This window comes from Hemitrygon akajei, chromosome 27 (assembly GCF_048418815.1).
Source record: "Hemitrygon akajei chromosome 27, sHemAka1.3, whole genome shotgun sequence".
NCBI lineage: Eukaryota > Metazoa > Chordata > Chondrichthyes > Myliobatiformes > Dasyatidae > Hemitrygon > Hemitrygon akajei.
The window spans coordinates 43,608,775-43,632,288 of NC_133150.1; the positions used below are offsets into that span (position 1 = coordinate 43,608,775).

A 23,514-nucleotide genomic window follows, 5' to 3' on the forward strand; every position below is an offset into this window, starting at 1 on the left:
TTGCTCTCCGTTTAGAGAATAGTCTATGCTTTTATTTCTTCTACCAAAGTGCATGACCATACATTTCCCTGCACTATATTCCATCTGCCACTTTGTTGGCCATTCTTCTAATCAGCACGGAATAGCCCCTTCTGGCTTAATGAGCTGTACCGCCCAGCAACCCACCTATTTAACCCGAACCTAACCACAGGACAATTTATAATGACTGATTAACCGACTAATCAGTATGTCTTTTAACTGTGGGAGGAAACCCACATGTTCATAGGAAGAACATACAAATTCCCTATGGATGACGCAGTTATTGAACTCCAAACTCCGTAACGCCTGAGTTGTAATAGAGTCAAACTAATCGCTACACTACCATGACACCAGATTAGGCCTCAACCCCATTCTTCTGCCTTCTCTCTGTAACCTTTGACACCCTTACTAATAAAGAATCTATCAACCTCTGCTTTAAATATAACCAGTAACTTCACCTCCACAGCCACCTGTGGCAATTAATCCTACAGATTCACCACCCTCTGGCTAAAGAAAGTCTTCTTCATCTCTGTTCTGACCCTGTGGGGTCTTTTTTTACCCCAGATTCTGAGTATTCATGATTCTTTCTTATCACCACGGTGACAAGCTTGGGAACTGATGGCTGATGTTAATGGGCAAGTGTGCAGCTTACTCAGGTCACAATGCCTGTGCTGTGGGCATTAATATTCTTTTAAACAGTTAAAGCTAGAACAACAGCCAGATGGTTGCCATGGGGATAAGTTCCACCCAGTAATATTTACAAGAACATTTTCTAGGTTGGGAAATTCAAGTCGTCCAAGTGGGAGAAATCGAGAAGTTACTGCAGACTCCAACAGCTGACATTTAACATTTTATCCCTGTTGTAGTGGAGACCTTTTGCGGTCCAATCTAAAAACAATCAAACCTGTACTTAAAGGCATAAATACTGCAGATACGGGGCTGCTGAAATGGAAGCATACAAGGCTCGACCACTCCACAAGTCTGGCAGCAACACTGGAGAGGGAAAGGGAGATGAAATGATAATTCCATTTCACCCTCTCTGCTGATGGTTCCCTGACCTGCTGAGGATTTCAGGCATTTTCTGATTTTTTAGCTCAATATTTAACTGACACCTTCTTAGAGTTATGGAGTCATACAACCCAGCAGTGTGGCCTTAGGCCTACCTCGTCCATTCTTAACTATGCCAATCCCGCTTGTCTGCTTTAAGCCGAAATCCCTCTCGCCCAATCTGTCCAAGTATCTGTCCAAAATGCTGAAATCATAACCACCTCTGAACTTCCTCTGGGTGACTCATTCCACATAATCACTGCTCTCTGTTGATGGATTTCAGCATATAAGGAAATCCTGTCCAATAAATGAGTCCAGAACCAGAGGGCACAGGTTTAACGTGAAAGGGGAGAAATTTAAAGAGGATCTGAGGGGTGAGCTTTTCACGCAGAGGGGGGTGGATATCTGGAATGAGCTGGACTTAACTTTGGACTGGGATGGAGTCGCTGGGAATAATGCTGAAGCCTGACAGGAGCACTGGGAATTGGGAAGCATAGAACCAGGAAAATAGGAGCAGTGGAGAGCTATTCAATATCCCTAACTCTGGGTTCATTGGCATCCAATATGTCACAGGCATATACCTGTTCACTATTGGTAGTATCTACTGGAGGTGCCGCCTCAAAAAGGCAACTTCTATCAAAGATTTAAAGGTTAATGTTATTTATCACACGTACATCCAAACATCAAAATATACAGTGAAATGGGTCATTTTGCATCAACGACCAACACAGCCCGAAGATATGCTGGGGGCATCCTGCAAGTGTGGCCATGCTTCCGATACCAACGTAGTGTGCCCACAATATTCAGACCCTGTCCCTGACTGGTACGCCTTTCGGAAGGTGAGAGTAAACCCACACAGTCTCAGGAGAATGTACAAACTCCTTACGGACTGCGGTAGGAATAGAACACCAATTAGTGACTGCTGGCACTGAAGGGCGTTGCACTAACCGCTACACTACCATGCCCATCATTCCGGGCATACGCCCTTCTCACAGCCACCTTTGGGCAGGAGATACAGAAGCTTGAAGCCCCACCTCACCAGGTTCAAGATCAGCTACATCCCTTCAACCATTTGGTTCTTGAACCAGCCAGTACAAGATCACTAGAGTTTAGGAACGCTATGACCACTTTGATCATTTTGCACTAAAGTGGATTATTTTTTAAATTCTAATGGTGTTCTTTCTTGTAAAACACTGTGAACAATTTATGTTGATATTTTTTCTTGTGAATGTTGTGTATCTGATGCTCTGACTCTGTGATCGTCATATGAACCCTTAGTGCCTAGTTGGCACATGGGGCCTCCTGAGTCTGTGATGCAGCTGAAAGTAAGTTTCCATTTCGTGTACTTGTTCGCATGACTATAAACTTGACTTTGACTTTGATCCTTACCTTTTCAAAGACCTTGGGATTTTTATAAATGTCGCTAGCTGCAATCTGTCCCACCAGGTGGCCATTCCGACTGAGGGTGACAAAAACAGAGAGAAACATTTAAGGAAAATGATCACCTGTATTCTGCATATACATATGTCTATTTATTGAGATACAGCACAGAAAAGGCTCTTCCAGTCCAGCAATTCCCCGATTTAATCCTAATGGGACAATTTATAATGATAGTTCAATAGATCTACCAACTGGTACATCTTTGGACTGTAGGAGGAAATGATACACCCGGAGGAAACCCACGTACGAACGTACAAATTCTTTACGAGTAACGGCAGGAATTGAACCTGGGTTGTCTGTACTGTAAGGTGTTGTACTAACCACTACACTACCATGCTGCCCCATTTACATGTATCAGAAATTTGCAGTGCTGTGACAAGCAACAAAAAACAGCCTTCAACAATTATAAGAATAAAGAAATATATAAAAACTAAATGTAAAGATTAAAGTACAGATATAGAATAAAATGTGCATAAATATATAAATATCAGCATGTATTTACAATGTAAACAGTATTATAAACAGTGGTTTACAGTGATGGCGTAATAGATAGAGTGGGGTGGGGAGCTAGCTAGAATGGTTGATCAGATGAACTGCCTGGTGGAAGAAACTTTTAAGATGGCGTGAAGTTTTTGTTTTAGTAGCCCGATTGTGCTTTCCATAAGGGAGCTATTGGAAAAGGCAGTTTGCTGTGTGGATTCAATCCAAATTCCTTTAACGTCATCGTAAACAGGGCTGACATTTGCACCCAATCTCTGTCTACAAGCTACTGGATGAACTCGGCGCATCGAGCAGTATTTATGGAGGAAAAGGAATTGTTGATGTTTTGGGTTGAAACTCTTGCATCAGTACTCTCCCTCCACGGATTTCCTCCCACACAATATATTAGGAGCAGCTTCTTCCCCTCCTCTGTCAGATTTCTGAATGGACAATGAAGCATAAGACATTGGAGCAGAATCAGGCCATTCAGCCCATCAAGTTTGCTCCACCATTTTATCATGGCTGGTCCGTTTCCCTTTCAACCCCATCCTCCTGTCTTTTCCCCATAAACCTTTATGCCCTGACTTACCAAGGATCTATCAACCACTGCCTTAAATATACTTAATGACCTGGCCTCCACAGCCATCTGTGGCAACAGATTCCACAGATTTACAACCCACTGGAAAATCCTCTTCATCTCCTTCCTAAATGGACATCCCTGTATTCTGACACTGTGTCCTTTGGTCATAGACTTCCCCACCACAGGAAACATCCTCTCCACATTCTCTATCAAGGCCTTTTAACATTCAATAAATTCTTATAAACATTCTTATAACTTCCAGTGAGTACAAGCCCAGAGCTATCAAACGCTCCTCATATGATAAGCCTTTCAATCCCAGAACTGTGAACCTCCAATGAACCCTTTATAACGTCAGCACATTCTTTCTTAGATAAGGGGCCCAAAACTACTCACAATACTCCAAGTGAGGCCTCACCAGTGCCTTATAAAGCCTTAGTGTAATATCCTCGTTTTTATGTTGTAGGACTCTCAGAACGAATACTAACATTGCATTTGCCTTCCTCACCCCCAACCTACACATTAACCTTTAGGGAATCCTGCACAAGGGCTCCAAGTCCCTTCGCACTTCAGATTTTTGAAATTTTTCCCCATTTAAAAAAATAGTCTATGCTTTTGTTCCTTCTACCAAAGTGCATGACCATACACTTCCTGACACTGTATTCTACCTGACACTTCTTTGCCCATTCTCCTATCTGCCTACATCCCTCTACAGCCTCCCTGCTTCCTCAACACTACGTGCCCTCCGCCTATCTTCATTTTGTCCGCAAACTTGGCCACAAGGTCCTCAATTCTGTCAACCAAATCATTGACATACAACGTAAAAATAAGTGGTCCCAACACTGACCTCTTGTCACCGACAGCCAATCAGAAAAAACTCCCTTATCCCTACTCTTTGCCGCCTGCCAATTGGCCAATGCTCTATTCATGTCTGTATCTTTCCTTTAATACCATGGGCTCTTATCTTGCTAAGCAGCCTTATGTGCGGCACCTTGTCAAATGTCTTTTGAAAATCCAAATACACAACACCTGCAGATTCCCCTTTGTCTATCCTGTTTGCTATTTCCTCAAACAATTAGGTGTACACAGCAATATCTATGTAAATCTCCAGAAAGCCACAATACTCAATACCTGGGCTGTCAGACGTCACAATGGGACATTGATAGGATGCAAAACTGGGCTGAGAAGTGGCAGTTCAACCTAGATAAGTGTGAGGTGGTTCATTTTGGTAGGTCAAATATGATGGCAGAATATAACATTAATAGTAAGACTCTTGGCAGTGTGGAGTATCAGAGGGATCTTGGGGTCTGAGTCCTTAGGACACTTAAAGCTGCTACGCAGGTTGACTCTGTGGTTAAGAAGGCATATGGTGCATTGGCCTTCATCAATCGTGGGATTAAGTTTAAGAGCCGAGAGGTAATGTTGCAGCTATATAGGACCCTGGTCAGACTGCACTTGGAATACTGTGCTCAATTCTGGTCACCTCACTACAGGAAGGACGTGGAAACCATTGAAAGAGTGCAGAGGAGATTTACAAGGATGTTGCCTGGATTGGGGAGCATGCCTTATGAGAATAGCTTGAACGAACTCGGCCTTTTCTCCTTGGAGCGACGGAGGATGAGAGGTGACCTGATAGAGGTGTATAAGATGATGAGAGGCATTGATCGTGTCGATAGTCAGAGGCTTTTCCCAGGGCTGAAATGGCTCGCACCAGGGGGCATAGTTTTAAGGTGCTTGGAAGTAGGTACAGAGATGTCAGGGGTCGCAGAGAGTGGTGAGTGCGTGGAATGGGCTGCCGGTGGTGGTGGTGGAGGCGGAAACAATAGGGTCTTTTAAGAGACTCCTGGATGGCTACATGGAGCTTAGAAAAATAGAGAGCTATGGGTAAAGCCTAGGTAGATCTAAGTTAGGGACATGTTTGGCACAGCTTTGTGGGCCGAAGGGCCTGTATTGTGCTGTAGATTTTCTATGTTTCTATGTTTTTACCATTAGAATAGTCCGACAGTTCCTAGCAATTGAGAAATGAGTGTGCTTGGGTATGCCCGTACCTCAAGTTTTATCAGCCTGAGCTGAGAAAAAACATCTTAAAAATAATAGTAATATTAAATAGTAAATACATCTGTGGGGACAAAAAGGTAGTTGATGTCTCCTGAGGAAAAATTTTCCTTTCATAATATTGGGAATTGATTAGATCATATCTGGAGTACGTATACAATATTATTCTTAGTTAAGAAAGTATATAAACAGATTGGAATTACTTCCGAGAATGCTCAGTAGACCACTATATTGAAAGGATTGGATGTCTTATAAGAAAAGGTTGAATAGGTTAGGCTTTTATCTACTGGAGTTAAGGAGACTTGGTTGATAGCTCAGCATGGACTCTAAATCCTGAAGAGTTTGTTTCCATGCTGATAATGAAATGCCTCCCTTGTCAATGTTGGAATCTCAGAATCAGGTTTGTAATCACTGACATATGTCATGAAATTTGTTGTTTTGTTGCAACACACATAAAAAATATTACTATAAGTTACAATAAGAAATATATTAAAAAATAGTGCAAAAGAGCAAAATAGTGAGGTGGTGTTCATGGGTTCATGGACCATTCAGAAATCTGATAGCAATGGGGAAGAAGCTGTTCCTAAATCATTGAGTTGGTGTCTTCAAGCTCCTGTAACTCCTCCCTGAGAAAAGGGTATGTCCTGGGTGATGGGGCTTTTTAATGACGGATGCTTTTGAGGCATCGCCTTCTAATGATTTTGCCGATGGTTCAGTCAGCCAAGAGTGAGCTTATCCTGTACTACAGTTCCCACCAAGCATCAAACCAAGGTCTCAGAACTCAGTTTGGGTCTTCTGCAGGAGCAACAACGATGAACTGTAGCTGAACCATCTAAAGCCAAACAAACTTTAAAAAAACAGAAGTGAAACCTCTAGTGTGGTTTCTTACGAAGTTTCCATTATTTCTTCATAACATTATCCAGAAATTTTTTTTAACCCAAAGAAAAGAAATCCCGTCATAACCTACCAGCCGTTTTTGGCCAATAACTCCCTCAATATCAAAGCAGCAGTGAAGTGCGTGAAACAGGTTCATTTAGTTTGGAAATGGATTCAAAGTGCAGGGACAATTAGTTAAGAACTCAGCTCTCATTTCAAACCATTGAGATTCTGACTTATTTATTTAATCTTTCTGGCAATAACATTAGCTACTGTTTATGATGGACTGCATCTTAATGTAACTGCAGACTGGGCAACGGGTCTTAAAAATATATGATTTCCCTTAGTGAATTCATTTATTTGCATTTGTTGGCTTCGGAAAGAAAGCCGAGCATTAATACTGCTCCCAGGCCATTGTGACTGTCCAGATGGAAACATACCATTGAGGCCCAGTGTCAAGACGTTGGAAGAGTGAGGGAATCACTGACCTTTTTATTCAGCCTGATGGGTTGTTAGGATCAGGAAGGCAATAACTAAGAGGGTGAGGAGGGCAGATACATTTCGACAGAGAAAGTTTTTGCAGTATTTCTCGAACAGGACACATAAACCCTTGTTGATGACGTAAGTCCTTGTCATCGAAAACCTTGGCAAACTTCTATAGATGTGTGGTGGAAAGTGTGTTGACTGGCTGCATTTTGGCCTGGTATGGGTACACCAACGCCTTTCAGTGGAAAAACTAACAAAAGGTAGTGGATTCGGCCCAGTACATCATGAGTAAAATCCTCCCAACCATTGAGCACATCTACATGAAACGTTGCCGTTGAAAAGCAACATCAATCATCAAAGATCCTCATCACCCAGGCCATGCTCTTTTCTTGCTGCTGCCATTAGGTAGAAGGTATAAGTATCTTAGGACTTACACCACCAGGTTCAAGGACAGTTACTTCCCCTCAAAACTTAGAATCTTGAACAAAAGGGGTTAGCTACACTCATTTAATGATTCTTTTATCTTGTTACTTCATGCTCATTACTCATTGCTATTTACTTATATCTGCATTTGCACAGTTTAGTTACAGTTAACAGTTCCTGATGTTACAGTTTATTCTCTAGATTTCCCAGCTATAACAATCTAAGTTTAACTGCAGGAAAAGAACCTCAGGGTTGTATGTGGTGACATGTATATACTGTGATAATAAACATAACTTTGAACTCTGAACTTCTGAACTTCTAATATAAGTGGAGCTGATTGGGCAGAGTGGATTGAATGGCCTCTTCCTGTGTTATATATGGAGCCCTGTTGAGACTAGTTATGTAGTGCTCTGGTCAAAGAGTAATTCAGTACAGAAGCTGACCCTTTGGCCCAACTCAACCATGTTAATAAAAGTGCCCAGGTAAGCTAGACTCATTTGTACAAGAGATTCTGCAGATACTCATCACCCAGAGTAACACACACAAAATATTGAAATACCTCAGCAGGTCAAGCAGCATCTAAGGAGAAGAATAAACAGTTGACGTTTCAGGCTGAGATCCTTCATCAGAACCTGCTGACTTGCTCCAGCATATTGCATGTCTTACACTGGATTTTCAGCATCTGCAGAATCCCTTATGTACATGGATACATAGCAACATGTTTTGACCAACTAACCCTCCTGTCTCTCTCCCTTCCTTTTCAGTCCTGAAGAAGGGTCTCAGCCTGTAAGGTCTTGTTTGTTCATCTTCATGGATGCTGCCTGACCTGCAGAGTTCCTCCAGCATTTTATGTGTGTTACTCTGGTCTCATTTGTCCTTGCTTGACCCATATTCCTTTAAATATTTCCTGTCTACGTATTTATCCAAATGCCTTTTTTTATTGCACCCGCCACTTTCTCTGGCAGCTCATAGCTGGGAAAGGTAGTGGAGATAAGCTCCCACTACCTATTAAATATTCCCAGTGGCTTGCATCTCAAATAGCCTCCGACAACAAAGTGCAGATCCTGGCTTTCAGATGTGGCTTAGCCACTAAGCCCAGCGGAACCATCTCTACTGACAGTAGAAGGGGTAAAGGGGGGTTACTGGTGCCTTAGAACCAATCGCTTTGGGCAGATGAGGTTCTTCAGTCAGGGTCGGCAGCTCATCGAGGAGAAGAAAAACTCTGATCTCAAACCTCCGCTGCCCTGTGCCTATATTCATTCATGGGGACGGCTTCGGGAATAAACCCTGAGGAAAAAATCCAGAGCTGGAGTCCCTAAGGCAGTCCTACATTGAGTTCAACACTGACTGGCAACTCCTGCAACATTGCTGGTTCAATCTACATCAGTCCCTGCCATTCTTTTGGGTTCATCAGATGTGTGGACAGGGGAAGCTTGCTGCATAGACAGCAGCTTGCTCTCCATATTCTATATGTTCTATAGGTCAGTTGTGGAGAGCGCCCTCTTCTTTGTGGTGGCGTGTTGGGGAGGAAGCATTAAGAAGAGGGACGCCTCACGTCTTAATAAGCTGGTAAGGAAGGCGGGCTCTGTCGTGGGCAAAGTACTGGAGAGTTTAACATCGGTAGCTGAGCGAAGGGCGCTGAGTAGGCTACGGTCAATTATGGAAAACTCTGAACATCCTCTACATAGCACCATCCAGAGACAGAGAAGCAGTTTCAGCGACAGGTTACTATCGATGCAATGCTCCTCAGACAGGATGAAGAGGTCAATACTCCCCAATGCCATTAGGCTTTACAATTCAACCGCCAGGACTTAAGAACTTTTTAAAAGCTATTATTAATGCTTTTTGAGATAGTGATTTAGATGCATATCATATTTTTTACTGAGTTAAGTATTGTATGTAATTAGTTTTGCTACAACAAGTGTATGGGACATTGGAAAAAAAAGTTGAATTTCCCCATGGGGATGAATAAAGTATCTATCTATCTATCTATCTATCTATATTGTACTCCCCTGGCTTGTGTATCTACACAGCTAGGACGCAACATCTATGGGTGACCCTGACTGACAGAGTCTTCATTCACTCATTTCATACCCACCACCCTCTGTGTGAAGAAGCTGCCTTTAAATCCTTCCTAAATGTTTCACCTCTCACCTTAAACCAATGCCCTCTAGTTTTTGGTGCCCTTTTCTTTGGAAAAAGTCTGTATGCATTCACCCATCTATGTCCTTCATGATTTTAGACAGCCCTATATGGTCACCTCTCTGTCTCCAACATTCCAATGTATGTCCTATCAAGAGAGATTAGGCAGAGTAGAGCTGTGATCTCTGGACTTTAGAGGAACGAGAGGTGATCTCATTAAAACACACCAACCCCCATGAGACAACGGCGTAGATATGGGGAGGCTGCTTCCCCAGAAGGGGTTACAGTGCCGAAGTAAAGGAGGTGAAGTTTAAGACTGAGATAAGAAATATCTTAAGAAAGGAAGGAAGTTTCACTGTCTGTAAGGAGTTTGTACATCCTCAGGTATTTCCTCTGGGTGCTCGGGTTTCCTCCCAAATTCCAAAGACATACAGAAAAGTGAGTTCCAGCTTGCAATGTTGGCACTGAAAATGTGGCCAGAATAATCCTTGTTGATTTGATTTGACAGAAACAACCCATTTCACTGTATGTTTCAACATAAAGAAAAGTAAATGTTATTACCAAAGTACATACATGTCACCACATACAACCCTGAGATTCATTTTCCTGTGGGCATCTATAGGATAGTAACTATAACAGGATCAATGAAAGATCAACCAGCGTGCAGAAGACAACAACATGTGCAAATGCAAATATAAATAAATAGCCATAAATAATGAGAACATGAGATAATTAGTCCTTAAAGTGAGATCAATGGCTGTAGGAACATTTTAATGATGGGGTAAGTGAGTGTTGCCATCCCCTTTTATTCAAGAGCCTTTCTTCAACCTGGTGGTACAAGTCCTGAGGCTCGCTAGTAGCTGCAGCGAGAAGGGAGAATGACTTGGGTGGTGGGGGGGTCTCTGATAACCGATGCTGCTTTCCTACGACAGCATTCCATGTAGATGTGCTCAATGGTTGGGAGGGATTTACCCGTGATCTACTGGGATGAATCCACTATCTTTTGTAGGATTTTCTATTCAAATCCCTTGGTATTTCCATACCAGGCCGTGATGCAGCCAGTGAATATACACTCCACCTCACATCTATAGAAGTTTGTCAAAGTTTTAAATGTCATGCCAATAAAAATGTCATTGAACATTTAATAATAAAGCTAATCTTTATCTTTATCTTTATAATATTTTCACCAGAGGACAGTGATTCTTTGCAATTCTTGACATAACAGAGCAGTGGGAGCTTGGTTGCTTATTACATTTAAGATGAAGATGTTTGGATATCATTGAAATCAAGATACATGGATTGTGCTTAGAGCAAATAGATCAGTTGGGAGCAAGTATGTCTTCTCCTGCCTCTATTTTTTTGCATTTTTTATGGTCTCGTGCGATTTTATGATAAATCCGCGAGGGTTTGGTAGAATCTCTTCCAGGGACTTCCTGAGCCCTTTCACCCCACAGAATTCCAGTCCATAAGCAAACTAAGTCCAGCATCAATGAAAGCAAGAGTCCAGATTGAAAAGGATCTGGGCTCATGTCCATTTCTATCAAAGGTGCCAAAGACACCTCCAACTTGTCCCCATAGGTGGAGCCAACATCAGAACGCATGGCTTTCAATGTAGTTACAATCCGAGAAAAGCAAGGTCCTTTTGGTATAGATACAGCAGGGGAACAGGCTCTTCTGGCCCAAAGAGCCCTTGCTGCCCAATTATATCCACGTGACCAATTAGTCTACTAACCCGTATGCCTTTTGAATCTAGGAGGAAACTGGAGCCCCTGGAGGAAACCCATGCAGTCATGGGGAGAAGGTACAAACTCCTTACAGAAAACAGTGTGAATAAAACCTGGGTCACTGGTGTTGCAAAGCATTGCAATAAACACCACACTACCATGCAGCCCTTTGGGTTCTTTCACCATCACATAAAATATCATATTTTATATCACCGTCGTATCAATTTTATATCACCATCATTGAAAACTGGTTGTGCCAAACCAATTAGATTAGTAATCAAATAGCTAACTAACCTAATCTCTTGTGCCTCCACATTCTCCATATTCTTCCATTTCCCTCACATTCTGGTGCCTATCCAAACATCTCTTAAAAGCCCTAAGGTTTCTTCCTCGACCACCACCCCAGGCAGTAGATTCAAGCACCCACCACTCTATGTGTAAAAAAATTTCCCCTCACATCTTCTTTGAAATTACTCCCTCTAACTTAAATGCAACCCTTTTTATATTAGGTATTTCAACCCTAGGAAAAATATACCGTCTTGTTGAATCTATCAATGCCCCTCACAATCTTACAAACCTCTATCAGATCTCCCCTCAGCCCCTGCCACCCCAAGGAAACAACCCAAGTTTGCTAGCCTCTCGATATAGCACATGCCCTCTAATCCAGACAACACCTGGAAAACCTCTTCTGCATCCTCTCCAAAGCCACGGCATACAGTACTTCCTATAATGGGAGTATGCAATACTCCAGATGTAGTCTAACTGGAGTTTTATAAAGCTGCAAAATAACTTCCTGACTTTTGAACTCAGTGTTTTAGCTAATAAAGGCAAGCATGTCACATGACTTCTTAACCACCCCGACAACCTATGTAGTCATTTTCAGGGATTAATGAACTTGGATTCCAAGATCCCTCTGCTCATCAACAATGTTAAGGGTCTTAACCTACCAAGGTGCAATACTTCATATTTGGCTGAGTTAAACTCCATTTTCCATTTCTCCACCCATGTCACCAACTGATCTATATCCTGTTGTATTCTTTTCCAGTCTTCCATGCTAGCCACAACACCACCAATCTTTGTATCACCTGCAAACTTACTTAATTTGTGTCTTTTGTTTCTGGGCATTGTCAGCTGGGGACAGAAGTGTAAATGTCTGATGAGAAAATATGGAAGGTGGATGACTGAATGTGTGAGAGAAACTGAGCCAGTAGGAGAAAAAATTCATAGAAGGAAAGAAATGGGCCAGTTATAGGAATTAAACAAATGGGGAAGGAATGGTTCAAAAAATAAACTGAGTAGGACGGAGTGATCCTGTTATAATGAGAGACTGGAGCAGCCAGAGATCCCATCTCTGTTCTCCTTGGAGTAGAAGAGGTTAAGATTTCGGTTCAGATTCAGATCCAGACTCAGATTCCGATTCCGATTGAGATCCAGATCCATTCATTTATCACATACACATTGAAACATTCAGTGGAATGTGTTGATGTGCTGGGGGCGGCTAGTGAGGGTCGCCGCACGTTCTGGTGCCAACATTGCCTGCCCACAATGTTCTGCAGAACAGCACAAGCAACAACAACAGCAAAACAATCCTCTTTTCTAACCTCCCACACACAGATAGTTCGCCAACCCCAGGACAGGCAGCCTCCAGGCCTCCAGCCTGCAGTGAACTCACGGACTCACAGACAGGAAGAGAAATGATTGGGGTAAATAAAATTATGAGTGGTGTAGAGAGGGTAGACTGCAGTAAACTATTCTCCAGAGTAGATAAAAGAAGAGGGCAGACATTCAGAGTAAGGGTAAAAGATTGGAGAAGATTTGAGGGCAAACTTTTCTCACGAAGCTGGTGAGCACTGCCAGAGAGTGTGATGGAAACAGAGTTACAGACAGCACATAAGAAGTGTCCGAACAAGCAGCTGGATCACCCAGGCATAGAAGATGATGGGCCAATTAACGTAGATGGATGCCTGCTGGTTGACATACAAATGGTGGGTCAAATGGCTTGCTTCCTTGTAAATTCTGGAGGAGCTCAGTGAGTCAAGAAGCATCCACCGAGATGATATGGGCAGTTGGAGTTTTGGGTCGAGACCCTTCATCTGGACTGAAATATAGAGGGAAGATAACAAAGAGAATGAAAGGATGGGGCAGGTGCTGGCAGAAGGTGGATGGATCCAGGTGAGGAGAGAAGAGTAAGAATAGTGATAGAAGCTGGGGGGTAAAGGGGGTGATAGATGATGGTGACAAAGAGATGCAGTTGTAAAATCGGATAGGAGGGGAAGTTGAAGCATTGGGAAGGTTCCTGACCAAGTACAGGAATAATAAATGTAACAACTGGACTAATATTAGCAATAGTATTCATGGGAAATGAATAATAATGGATACAGGGTGATTGCATCAGTCTAATAGTCCGAGGAATATTGGTATCGTGTAATGGGATAACTAGATTATGGATAGATTTCTGTTTTATTCTTTCTCAGAATGTGTATTTTCACTGAATGATTTCCAGGACTGAAGAGATTATCCTAGGTGAAGAGACTGAGAAGACTAGAAGCAAAAGCAACGTGCTGGAGAAACTCTTTGGAGGGAAATGGACAGACGCAGTTTTGGATTGAACCCCTTCATCTGGACTGTGCTCCAGATTCCAGCATCTGAAGTCTCTTGAGAAACCTAGCACTTTATTCCTTGGTGATTAGAAGAACGATCAAACTGAAGCATAAACCTGTTAAGTGGCCTGGATGGTGGGAAATGCCTCTCTGAGCTGTTGAATTTTTGGGTAATAGAGAGACATTGGGGTTATTTGTTGCTTGTCAGCCTTTGTTTTTGTATAGCTTTTCATAAATTTTATTGTATTTCTTTATATTCCTGTAAATGCCTGCAAGAAAACGAATCTCAAAGTGGTATATGGCAGGATCCGCACTTTGAATAATAAATTTACTTTGAGAATTTGACTTTACTACAGGCCAATGGTTGAGTGATTCAGTTGGTGGAACAAGTCTTAAGGATGGAAAGGCCAACTGCTGCCTCAATTTTAAGACCTTTGATCTACTTGGAGCTGATCTTGCATGACTTTCCTTCACATATTGACATTCTTCATTATTATTTATTTACTGATTGATTGATTGATTGATTGATTGAGATACAGTGCGGAATAGGTCCTTCTGGCACTTTGGGCCACCCTGTCCAGCAGTCCCTCAATTTAACTCTAGCCTAATCATGGGAAAATTTACAATGACCAATTAATCTACTAATTGATATGGCTTTGGAATGTGGGAGGAAACCAGAGCACCTGGAGGAAACATGTACAAACTCCTTACAGACAGCAACGGATACATCTATATCATTCTCACAGTTTTTGCTCTTTTCTCCTTGGAGCGACAGAGGATGAGAGGTGACCTGATAGAGGTGTATAAGATGATGAGAGGCAATGATCATGTGGATAGTCAGAGGCTTTTTCTCAGGGCTGAAATGGTTGCCACATGAGGACACAGGTTTAAGGTGCTGGGGAGTAGGTACAGAGGAGATGCCAGGGGTAAGTTTTTTACTCAGAGAGTGGTGAGTGCGTGGAATGGGCTACCGGCAATGGTGGTGGAGGTGGATAAGATAGGGTCTTTTAGAGACTTTTAGATAGGTGCATGGAGCTTAGTAAAATAGAGGGCTATAGGTAAGCTATAGGTAAACTTCTAAGGTAGGTACATGTTCAGCACAACTTTGTGGGCCGAAGGGCCTGTATTGCGCTGTAGTTTCTATGTTTCTATATAATTATTTAGTATGTTTTAATATATATTTCAGTTTTAAATTGTAGGTAAATATGTATTACACTGTACTGCTGCCACTGAGCAACAAATTTTATGATATATGTCCAATGAAAATAAACTTGATTCTGATTTTAACAGTTTGAACAACTTCTCACCATCAGATTTCTGAATGGTCCATTAAACCCATGAACACCACCTCACTATTTTGCCTTTTCTTCGCACTATACTGTATATTTATTTATTTTTCAAGACTTTGAGCTGACCTTACATGCCTTCCCTTCACATAACATGAGCTTTCGGAGACGGTTAAAGAAAGTGACATACTCACAATTGTGTTTGGAACACCACAACTAGTGCCGAGAATCCCACGCCGACCGCTACCCCGTAGGGCAAGCCAAGCAGGAACGCTGACAGGAAGCTTACCACCCACACGCTCTAAGGGCAGAGAGAGGGGTTGAGTCAGGCTGACCTCACCAAGGTGCACACTCACCGCAGAAAACAATGTAAATATTTCTTCTGAGGAGGTCTGGGTGAGATGTTGCTTAACAGCACTTTCAAAGTTCAGGATGAAAGTGTGAAGCTGAACACTGGTGGTCCTTCAGATTCTAGTTCTGGGAATTTCATGTAGACTTCTAGTTTTCCTGTTAATTTCCCTGTCATAATCCCTCTCCCACAATGCTTACCTCATCCCAAGGTTCCTAGTTTATTTTTCACGTCTCTCTCTATTGTGGGCAACATGATGAATTGGTGGAACAGACTCGACGGGCTGAATGGCCTACTTCTGCTCCTACGTCTTATGGTCTAACACACACTTGTTGGTGAGTGTTTGTTTCGAGTACCTGGTTTCCATGTGTGTGCCCAGGTTACTTTACTGTGGCAGCTTAGAACCCACTCTTATCCCATTGACCCTATGCTTTGGGGATCAATCTACGGCAGTCGGAAGCAGGTTGGGGCTTAAAAGTAGAGACAAAAGTGGCTGCAGATGCTGGAACAACACACAAAGAATGCTGGTGGAACTCAGGAGCTCAGGCAGCAACGATGGAGGGTAATAACCCTCAACATTTCGGGCCAAGACCCTTCATCAGGACTCAACACATGAATCTGGAATCTGGAGCAAGACAGGAGATGCTGGAGGACCAGGGAGAAAGCAGGAGAATGGGGTTGAGAGGGGTAATAAATCATCCATGATTGAATGGTGGAGTAATCGCGATGGGTCAAATAGCCTATTTCTACTCCTGTGTCTTATGGCCTTAACTCAGCTGGTGCGACAGCAGCTGTGGAGGGGAATGGACAGTTGACTCTTTGGGTTGAGACCCTCCATCAGGGCTGAAAGAAAGAGGGAGTCAACCAATGTAGAAAGGTGGAGAGAAGGGGTGGGACAAGAGCTGGATAGTGATGGGTGGATCCAGGTGAGGGAGCTGATAGGCAGACAAGGGAGGGAGGAGAGAATAGGAATGATGTCAGAAGGTGGGAGGTAATAAGTGGAAGTGACAAAGGGCTGAAGAGTAAAGGAAGGTGGAGCATGGGATAAAGGGAAGGAAGAGGTGAGGAGGACTTCTGGGAGGAGTGTGAGGGTGAAGGGCAAATACAGAGGATGGAGGAGGGGGTATAATAATAAGAGAATGCGAGTCCTGTGGATCAGAAGGAGGGAGAAAAGAGAACAGATGGGGAGAAGTTCCTTTAAGTTTGAAAAGTCAATATTCATGCCATCAGATTGGAGACTACCCAGGTTGAATATGATGTGCTGTTTGGAGTGTAGCTAGTCAGAATCTTTTTCCCAGTGTGGAAATGTCAAATACCAGAGAAAATAGGTTTAAGGTGAAGCTTAAGAGGCAAATTATTTTACTGGTAGGTGTGTGGAATTGATCCCAAGGGAGATGGTGGAAATCGATATGAAAGCAATGCTTGCAAGGCAGTCAAACAGAGACATGAATGGCAGGATACAGACCACGTGCAGGCCGATGGGAATACTTTGGATTGGTGATATGATTGGCACAGACTTCGTGGGCTCTAAAACCTGCTCCTGTGCTGTGCTTTCCTCTCCTGTGTTCTATGGCTTCACTCCTCCTGCCCGTTGTGCTTGGTTAACACCAGCCTCCCACACATTCCCAGCTTTGTCTGTCATCACCCCCTGTGTAGAAATTCTGGAATTCTCTCCCTAAATTCTTCCTTTTTCCACCTCACTTCTATCTTTGAATGTGGTCCTTAAACCGTGTCCAAGCCTCCTGTGCACTTTGGTGTCCTGTTCAGTTGTGCCTGAGAATTCCCATGCAAAATGACCTCTGTACAGTCTGTCTCTTGGTAACCAGCTCCTGACTTTTGGGTGCCCTGACATACAATGAAACTTCCACAACGTTATAAAATTCAAAAGTTTGGCCTACGGTTCATTGTTAAGAACAGAAGAACCAATATCCTCTCTCCCTACTTTTAGTGATTTAGGAAAAGCTCTTTTGTATAAGTCTTATATGCTATTGATACCGTTCTTTACAATGCTGTAGAAGTATAGTCACTACACTGAATTTTTGTGTATTTTCTGACTTAAGGACACAATTAACTCACAGACATCTGTAAAAAGGGAACACATTCATTACCCAGGGATGTCCTGTACTCTATTAACAGCAAGTTAATGCATTTTGTTCTAGTGGCAGCTAATTACTATACTCAGAATAACTTAGGAAGTAGACCCTGGAATTAATACACTTCATAAGGTTGTCCTAGATATCTAATAGATCCCATTAATTCTTTGTGCTTCACAGACTTACAGAATTCACACAAAAATATTGAGCTTCCAAAAAGTACAATAGGAGTTTGTGGTAAAAAGCCCGAATCTTAATTCACTTCAGCTAGAAGATAGAATATGAAATATGGAACAGTATACTACAGGCCCTTCAGCCTATGATATTGTGCCAATCTTTTAACCTACTTCAAAATCAAGCCTCTTACATGTCCCTTCATTTTTCTTGCATCCATGTGCTTATCTAAGAGTCTCTAACTTGTCCCTAGTGAATCTGCTTCTACTACCACCCTGGTGGCACTCACTACTTCTGATATCCCCCCCTGTACTTTCCTCCCATCGCCATAAAATTATGTCCTCTCATATTAGTCCTTCCTGTCCTGGGAAAAGGGCGTTGGCTGTCCACCCTATCTATTCCTTTCATCAGCTTATGCACCTTCATCAAGTCTCCTCTCATCCTCCTTCACTGCAAAGAGAAATGCTCAAACTATTCTCATAAGATACTGCATGCTCTCTAATCCAGGCAGCATTCCAGTAAATCTCCTCTGCCCCCTCTCTAAAGCTTCCACATGTTTCCTGTAATGAGGCAACCAGGAATGAACACAGTACTCTAAGTATGGTCTAACCAGAGTTTTATAGAGCTGCAACATTATCTCGCAGCTCTTGAACTCGGTCCCTGAACTAATGAAGGCCAACACGCCATACGTCTTCTAAATTATCATACCAGCTTGAGTAGCAGCATTGAGGGATCAATGCATATGGACCCCAGGATCCCTCTGGTCCTCCATACTGCTAAGGATACTGGTATTAATCTTGCACTCTGCCTTCAAGTTCGACCTATAGAGTGAATCACTTCACACTTTCCTGGATTGAACATTAGACAAGCATCTTGCAATAAGAAACAGGAAATATCACTCACACAGTCCAGTTTGTTTTTCTTCCACAGGTAGTAGGGGTCAGTGATTTGCATCAAGGTGTTTTTCAAGTTGACAGCTATGAGTGCTCCCAGTACAGACTAGAGACAGAAACAAAGGGAGGGTTTATGTAATATCTCACTCTACACCAGGGGAAATCTCCAGCCTGTGAAACCAAGCACACTTGGCTGTTTCTTCCAGTCTTCTGGAACTTAAGATTGACTTTGTTCATGATTGATGCACACAATTGATCGTTACTAGGTCATGGCTGAAGGTTATTTCCCATGCAACAGTGTGTTGAAGCTGGAACCTGGTGCTGTTCAACACGGACCATTGATGAACAAAGAACAGCTATAATGTTGTGCTGACCCTTTAACTTGCTCCAAGGTCGATCTAAACCAGGGCTTCCCAACCTGGGGTCTACAGACCCCCTCGGTTAATAGTAAGGGTCCATGACATAAAAAAGGTTGGGGGCTCCTTATCTAACCCTTCCCTCCCACTTAGCCCTTCATTGAAGTTCAAAGTTAAAAGTTCAAAATAAATTTATTATTAAAATACATATTCTACTTTTTTGCAGGCATCTAGAGGAAAAATAAAGAAACAATAGAATTTAGAAAAAAAAACTGTACATATGCAAAGACTGATAAATAATATTGAGAGTATGAGTTGTAAAGAGTCCTTGAAAGAAAGTCTGTAGGTTGTGGGATCAGGTCAAAGTAATGCCGACTGAAGTTATCTATGCCAGCTCAGTTACTGACCCTCTGCACCTCTGATCTCCTCATGGACCTCTGGCTTCTCCTTCCTCTAGTCAATACTCTGGTTTTGCTGACATTGAGTGAGAAGTTGTTGTGGCACCAGTCAACCAAATTTTTAGCGTGCTTGTAAAGAGCAGGATGGCAAACCGATGGGGGATCTGAATACTCCTGTAACTTCTTGTTCCTTCATTCCCCCATAAGGAAACTGCCATCCTTACTAGATCCCTAGAAATCCCACCACCCCACTGGGTGGCAGAATGGCACAGCTAGGTTCAGTCCTGACCTCAGCCTCCGTCTGTGTGAGTTTGTGTAAATTAATAGGGCTTGGTGTTGGGTCCACTACTTCTCACCTTATATATTAATGATCTGGATGACAGAATTGATGGCTTTGAGGCCAAGTTTGCAGAGATTTGGACAGATCAAGAGAGTGATCAAGTAAGTGGCAGATGGAATACTGTGTCGGAAACTGTAGGATCATGCACATTGGTAGAAGGAATAATGTTTAAGGAGGTTCTTGATTCCTGATTCCTGATTAGTAAGCAAGTTAAAGCTTCTGGAGAGAAGGCACTACAGTGAGGTTGAGAGGGAAAATAAATCAGTCGGGATCGAATAGATGGGCCAAATATCTTAATTCTGCTCCGATTATGATTTTCTCCCTGTAACTGTGTGGGTTTCCTCTGGGTGCTCTGGTTTCCTGCCACGTCCCACAGACATGTGGATTGGTGGGGTCATTGGCGGGGTGGTGATACATCTCTACCAAAGGAGGTGTAAGACGCTCATTCCCTCTACTCGCCTGCAGGTCACCCTTGGGCAAGGTGTAGCACCTGCTTGAACACCGCAGTGAGGGTCACATGAAGCCATGGGGATTAGTATAAAAGCTCACCTGCTTTGATCATATCTGCATGGGAGAAGGTGGTGGATGGTGAGATGAGCAGCTAGTGCACGTCCCAAGTCCTGGTTATGTGACCATTGACACCAAGCAGACAAGCTCTGAAGAGTATTGATAATGGTTGGGGTCACCTGTCTTGTAAAGACACTGCCCAGTGGAAGGAAATATCAAGCCACTTCTGTAGGAAAATTTGCCAAGGACAACCATGTCCAAGGAAAGACCATGATCACACATGTCATATGACATGGCACATAATGATGAAGATTAAACTGTCTCTGGTGTGTAGTAGGTGGTAGAAACTTGGGGCAATTGATAGGAATGTGGGGAGAATAGAATGGGGATCAGTGTAAATGGTCACCTGCTTTGATGACATCTGCTCTTGCTAAAAGGTGTGGATTAACTGCACTGATGGAGTTGTCTCCATGCTGTAGTACTCTATATCTACGACCCTTTCAAAAGGGGCTGGGTGTGGCCTCTCACATCCATGGAGAAAGACTTGAAGGCACAACCTCAGAGGCAGGAGTTCAAGTGGTGGAGTTCCAGCAGTGACTGACTATAGAGTGAAGCACTTAGGGCTGCCCTACAGATGTGAAGGGCATGTCTCAGAGTCAGGATCAGGTTTATTATCTCTGGCACACAGTAGAATGTCAAATTTGTTGTTTTACAGCAGCAGTACAGTGCAAAGACATAAAGATCTATAAATTACAAAAATAAATAGCGGAAAAATCAAGGAATAATGAGATAGTACTTATGGGTTTACAGACCGTTCAGAAATCTGATGGTAGAGGGCAGAAACTGTTCCTAAATTGTTGAGTGTGAGCCTTCAGGTTCCTGTATCTCAATATGCAAGGTCATTCTTTCTATAATAAGCATCATCCGGAAGGGCTCTTACCTTAGGAAGTGGTTCCAGGTACACTCCCAAAACCATAAATACTAGAAGCACCACTATCACCACAAAGAAACTGGCGAACTGGAAAGAAAGAAAGGACACATTATGTCACACGCTCGTTAATTAGTGATGAATGTTTGTTTTTGTCCGCTCAGTAGAAGTGAGGGTTCTGAGTTAATGGGGCGTTCCAAACATTGAAAGGATCATAAACACAAGAGATTCTGCAAATGCTGGAAATAGAGCTACACACACACACACACAAAATGCTTGAGGTACTCGGCAGATCAGGCAGCTAATATGGAGGGTCTTGGCCTGAAACGTTAACTGTTTATTCCCCTCCATAGATGCTGCCTGACCTGATGAGCATATTGAAAGGACCAGTTGACTCTTGAGGTAGTGTCTGACTTCACTGCAAAACTTTAGACTAATAAAGTTCAACATAGACCGGATTGGCTTTTGAGTTATGGACTGGTGCCATTGTAGCTAATCTTGAGGTCCAAGCTCTTAGCTGCCTGAAAGCTACAACACAAGCAGATAAGAGTGGTAACAAAGGTGTATGGCGTGCCTGCCTTCATTTCCGGGGTATAGAGTTTAAGAGTGAAGTCAAGTTGCAGTTATATAAAACTTGAAATGTGGTTCCAGTCACCCCATTACAGGAAGCTTTGGAGAGGCTGCAGAAGAGGTTCACCAGGATGCTGACTGGATTAAAGAGTATAAGCCATAAGGAGAGGTTGGACAAACTGGAATGTTTTCTCAGGACTGTTAGAAGATAAGGAGAGGCCTGATAGACATTTATAAAATGAAGAGAAACTTGGATAGAATATTCTTCCCCAGAGGGAAAAAAAATGTGGAATTGCCAAATACTTGGGAAGATAGCTTCAAGGGGAGAAGGAAAATTAACACAAGAAATCTTTTGCACAGGGAATGGCAAGTATCCGGAACATGCTTCCATGGGAGATAGTGGTATCCAGGTACAATAGCAATGTTTAAGAAGCAGTTAGACAGGTAAAAGAACAGGCAAACAATGGAGGGATATGGATCGTGTGTAGTCAGCACAGACATGGATGAACTTCAGATCTTGATGTTTCGATGATATCAGAGCAGCAGGACTGGTGTGTGTGTGTGTGCGGAATTTTAAGGAGACTGTTGCTTGGAGTACTGTGTGCAACTCCGGTCACTCTTTTTGCAGAAGAGTTTACCAGCATGGATTTGAGGGAATGTGGTATGAAAAGAAGTTGAGCAAACTTGGACTGTTTCCTCTGGAGCATTGGAGACTTGATAGATGTTTAAGTTAGTATAATTTAATTTAAGTGCTAACAGGCCCTTCTGGCTCAAAGAGCCCACGCCACCCAACTACACCCATGTGATTGATTAATTAATCTATTAACCTGTACATCTTTGGAATGTGTGAAGAAACCAAGAGCGCCTGGAGGAAACCCACACAGTCACAGGGAGAATGTCCAAACTCCTTAGAGACGGCGGTGGAATTGAACCTGGGCTGCTGGCACTGCAATCGCTATGCTACCATGCAACCCCGAGCTTGTAACGTTAGGCGTAGATGGGATAGAGAGTCAGAATCATTTTCCCAGGGAAGAAATGTCAAACACCAGAGGGCAGGGGCGAGAGGGGGCAATTTTAAAGTGGATGAAGGGTGGAAGGGTGAAAGTGGATGTGGTGGGTGCCTGGAAACACGCTGTCAGGATTGGTGGAGAGAACAGATATGATAGTAGCACTGAAGAGGCATATACAGAGGATGAATAGGGATATGAATGATGCATAGGCAGTAAGGATTAATGTAATTTGGCATCATTAATTTAATTAGTTCAGTGCAATATTGTGGGCTGAAGGGCATGTTCCTATGCTGTGCTCTTCTATGTTCTACAAAAATAACTGTTACATGGAAGGTTCTATGTTTTTGGAGTTTTCCAAACACTGAAATGACCAGATGACCCTAGAGGTAGCTTGTAAACTCTGGCAAAACTCTATACAATGAGAGCAATCACTCTCCATGTAAAAATATTTTAACCCTCAGATCCCCTTTAAAACTCCTTCCTTTCAACTGAAACCTATGGAAAAATGATCCCCCTCCCATGGCAAAAAGGATTCTGATCAGCTACACTGATTACGGATCCTAGAATTTTATACCACACAAAGTGCTGGAGGAATTCAGCGAGTCAGGGAACATCTGTGGGGAGGAATAAAGAGTTTTCAGGGTGTGACTGAAGGGAAGGAGAAAGAAATTAGAAACATTGGCTCCTTTTCCCTCTGCATAGATGCTGCCACACCCACAGAGCTCTTCCAGTATTTTATATG

General features: G+C 42.7%; 1 protein-coding gene across 6 annotated transcripts in view; it reads right to left on the reverse strand.

Annotated features, from left to right (window-relative positions):
- Positions 1 to 23,514, reverse strand: part of LOC140717316 (solute carrier family 26 member 9-like) — a 149,366-nt gene that overhangs the window by 47,057 nt on the left and 78,795 nt on the right. For all 6 annotated transcript variants that reach the window (XM_073030783.1, XM_073030787.1, XM_073030788.1 and 3 more), the window contains 4 exons: positions 21,205 to 21,282; positions 18,674 to 18,769; positions 15,349 to 15,455; positions 2,455 to 2,524 (listed from right to left, as the gene is read on the reverse strand). In XM_073030783.1, coding sequence (XP_072886884.1) covers positions 2,455 to 2,524; positions 15,349 to 15,455; positions 18,674 to 18,769; positions 21,205 to 21,282 — 351 coding nt within the window. The remainder of the gene's footprint in view (positions 1 to 2,454; positions 2,525 to 15,348; positions 15,456 to 18,673; positions 18,770 to 21,204; positions 21,283 to 23,514) is intronic.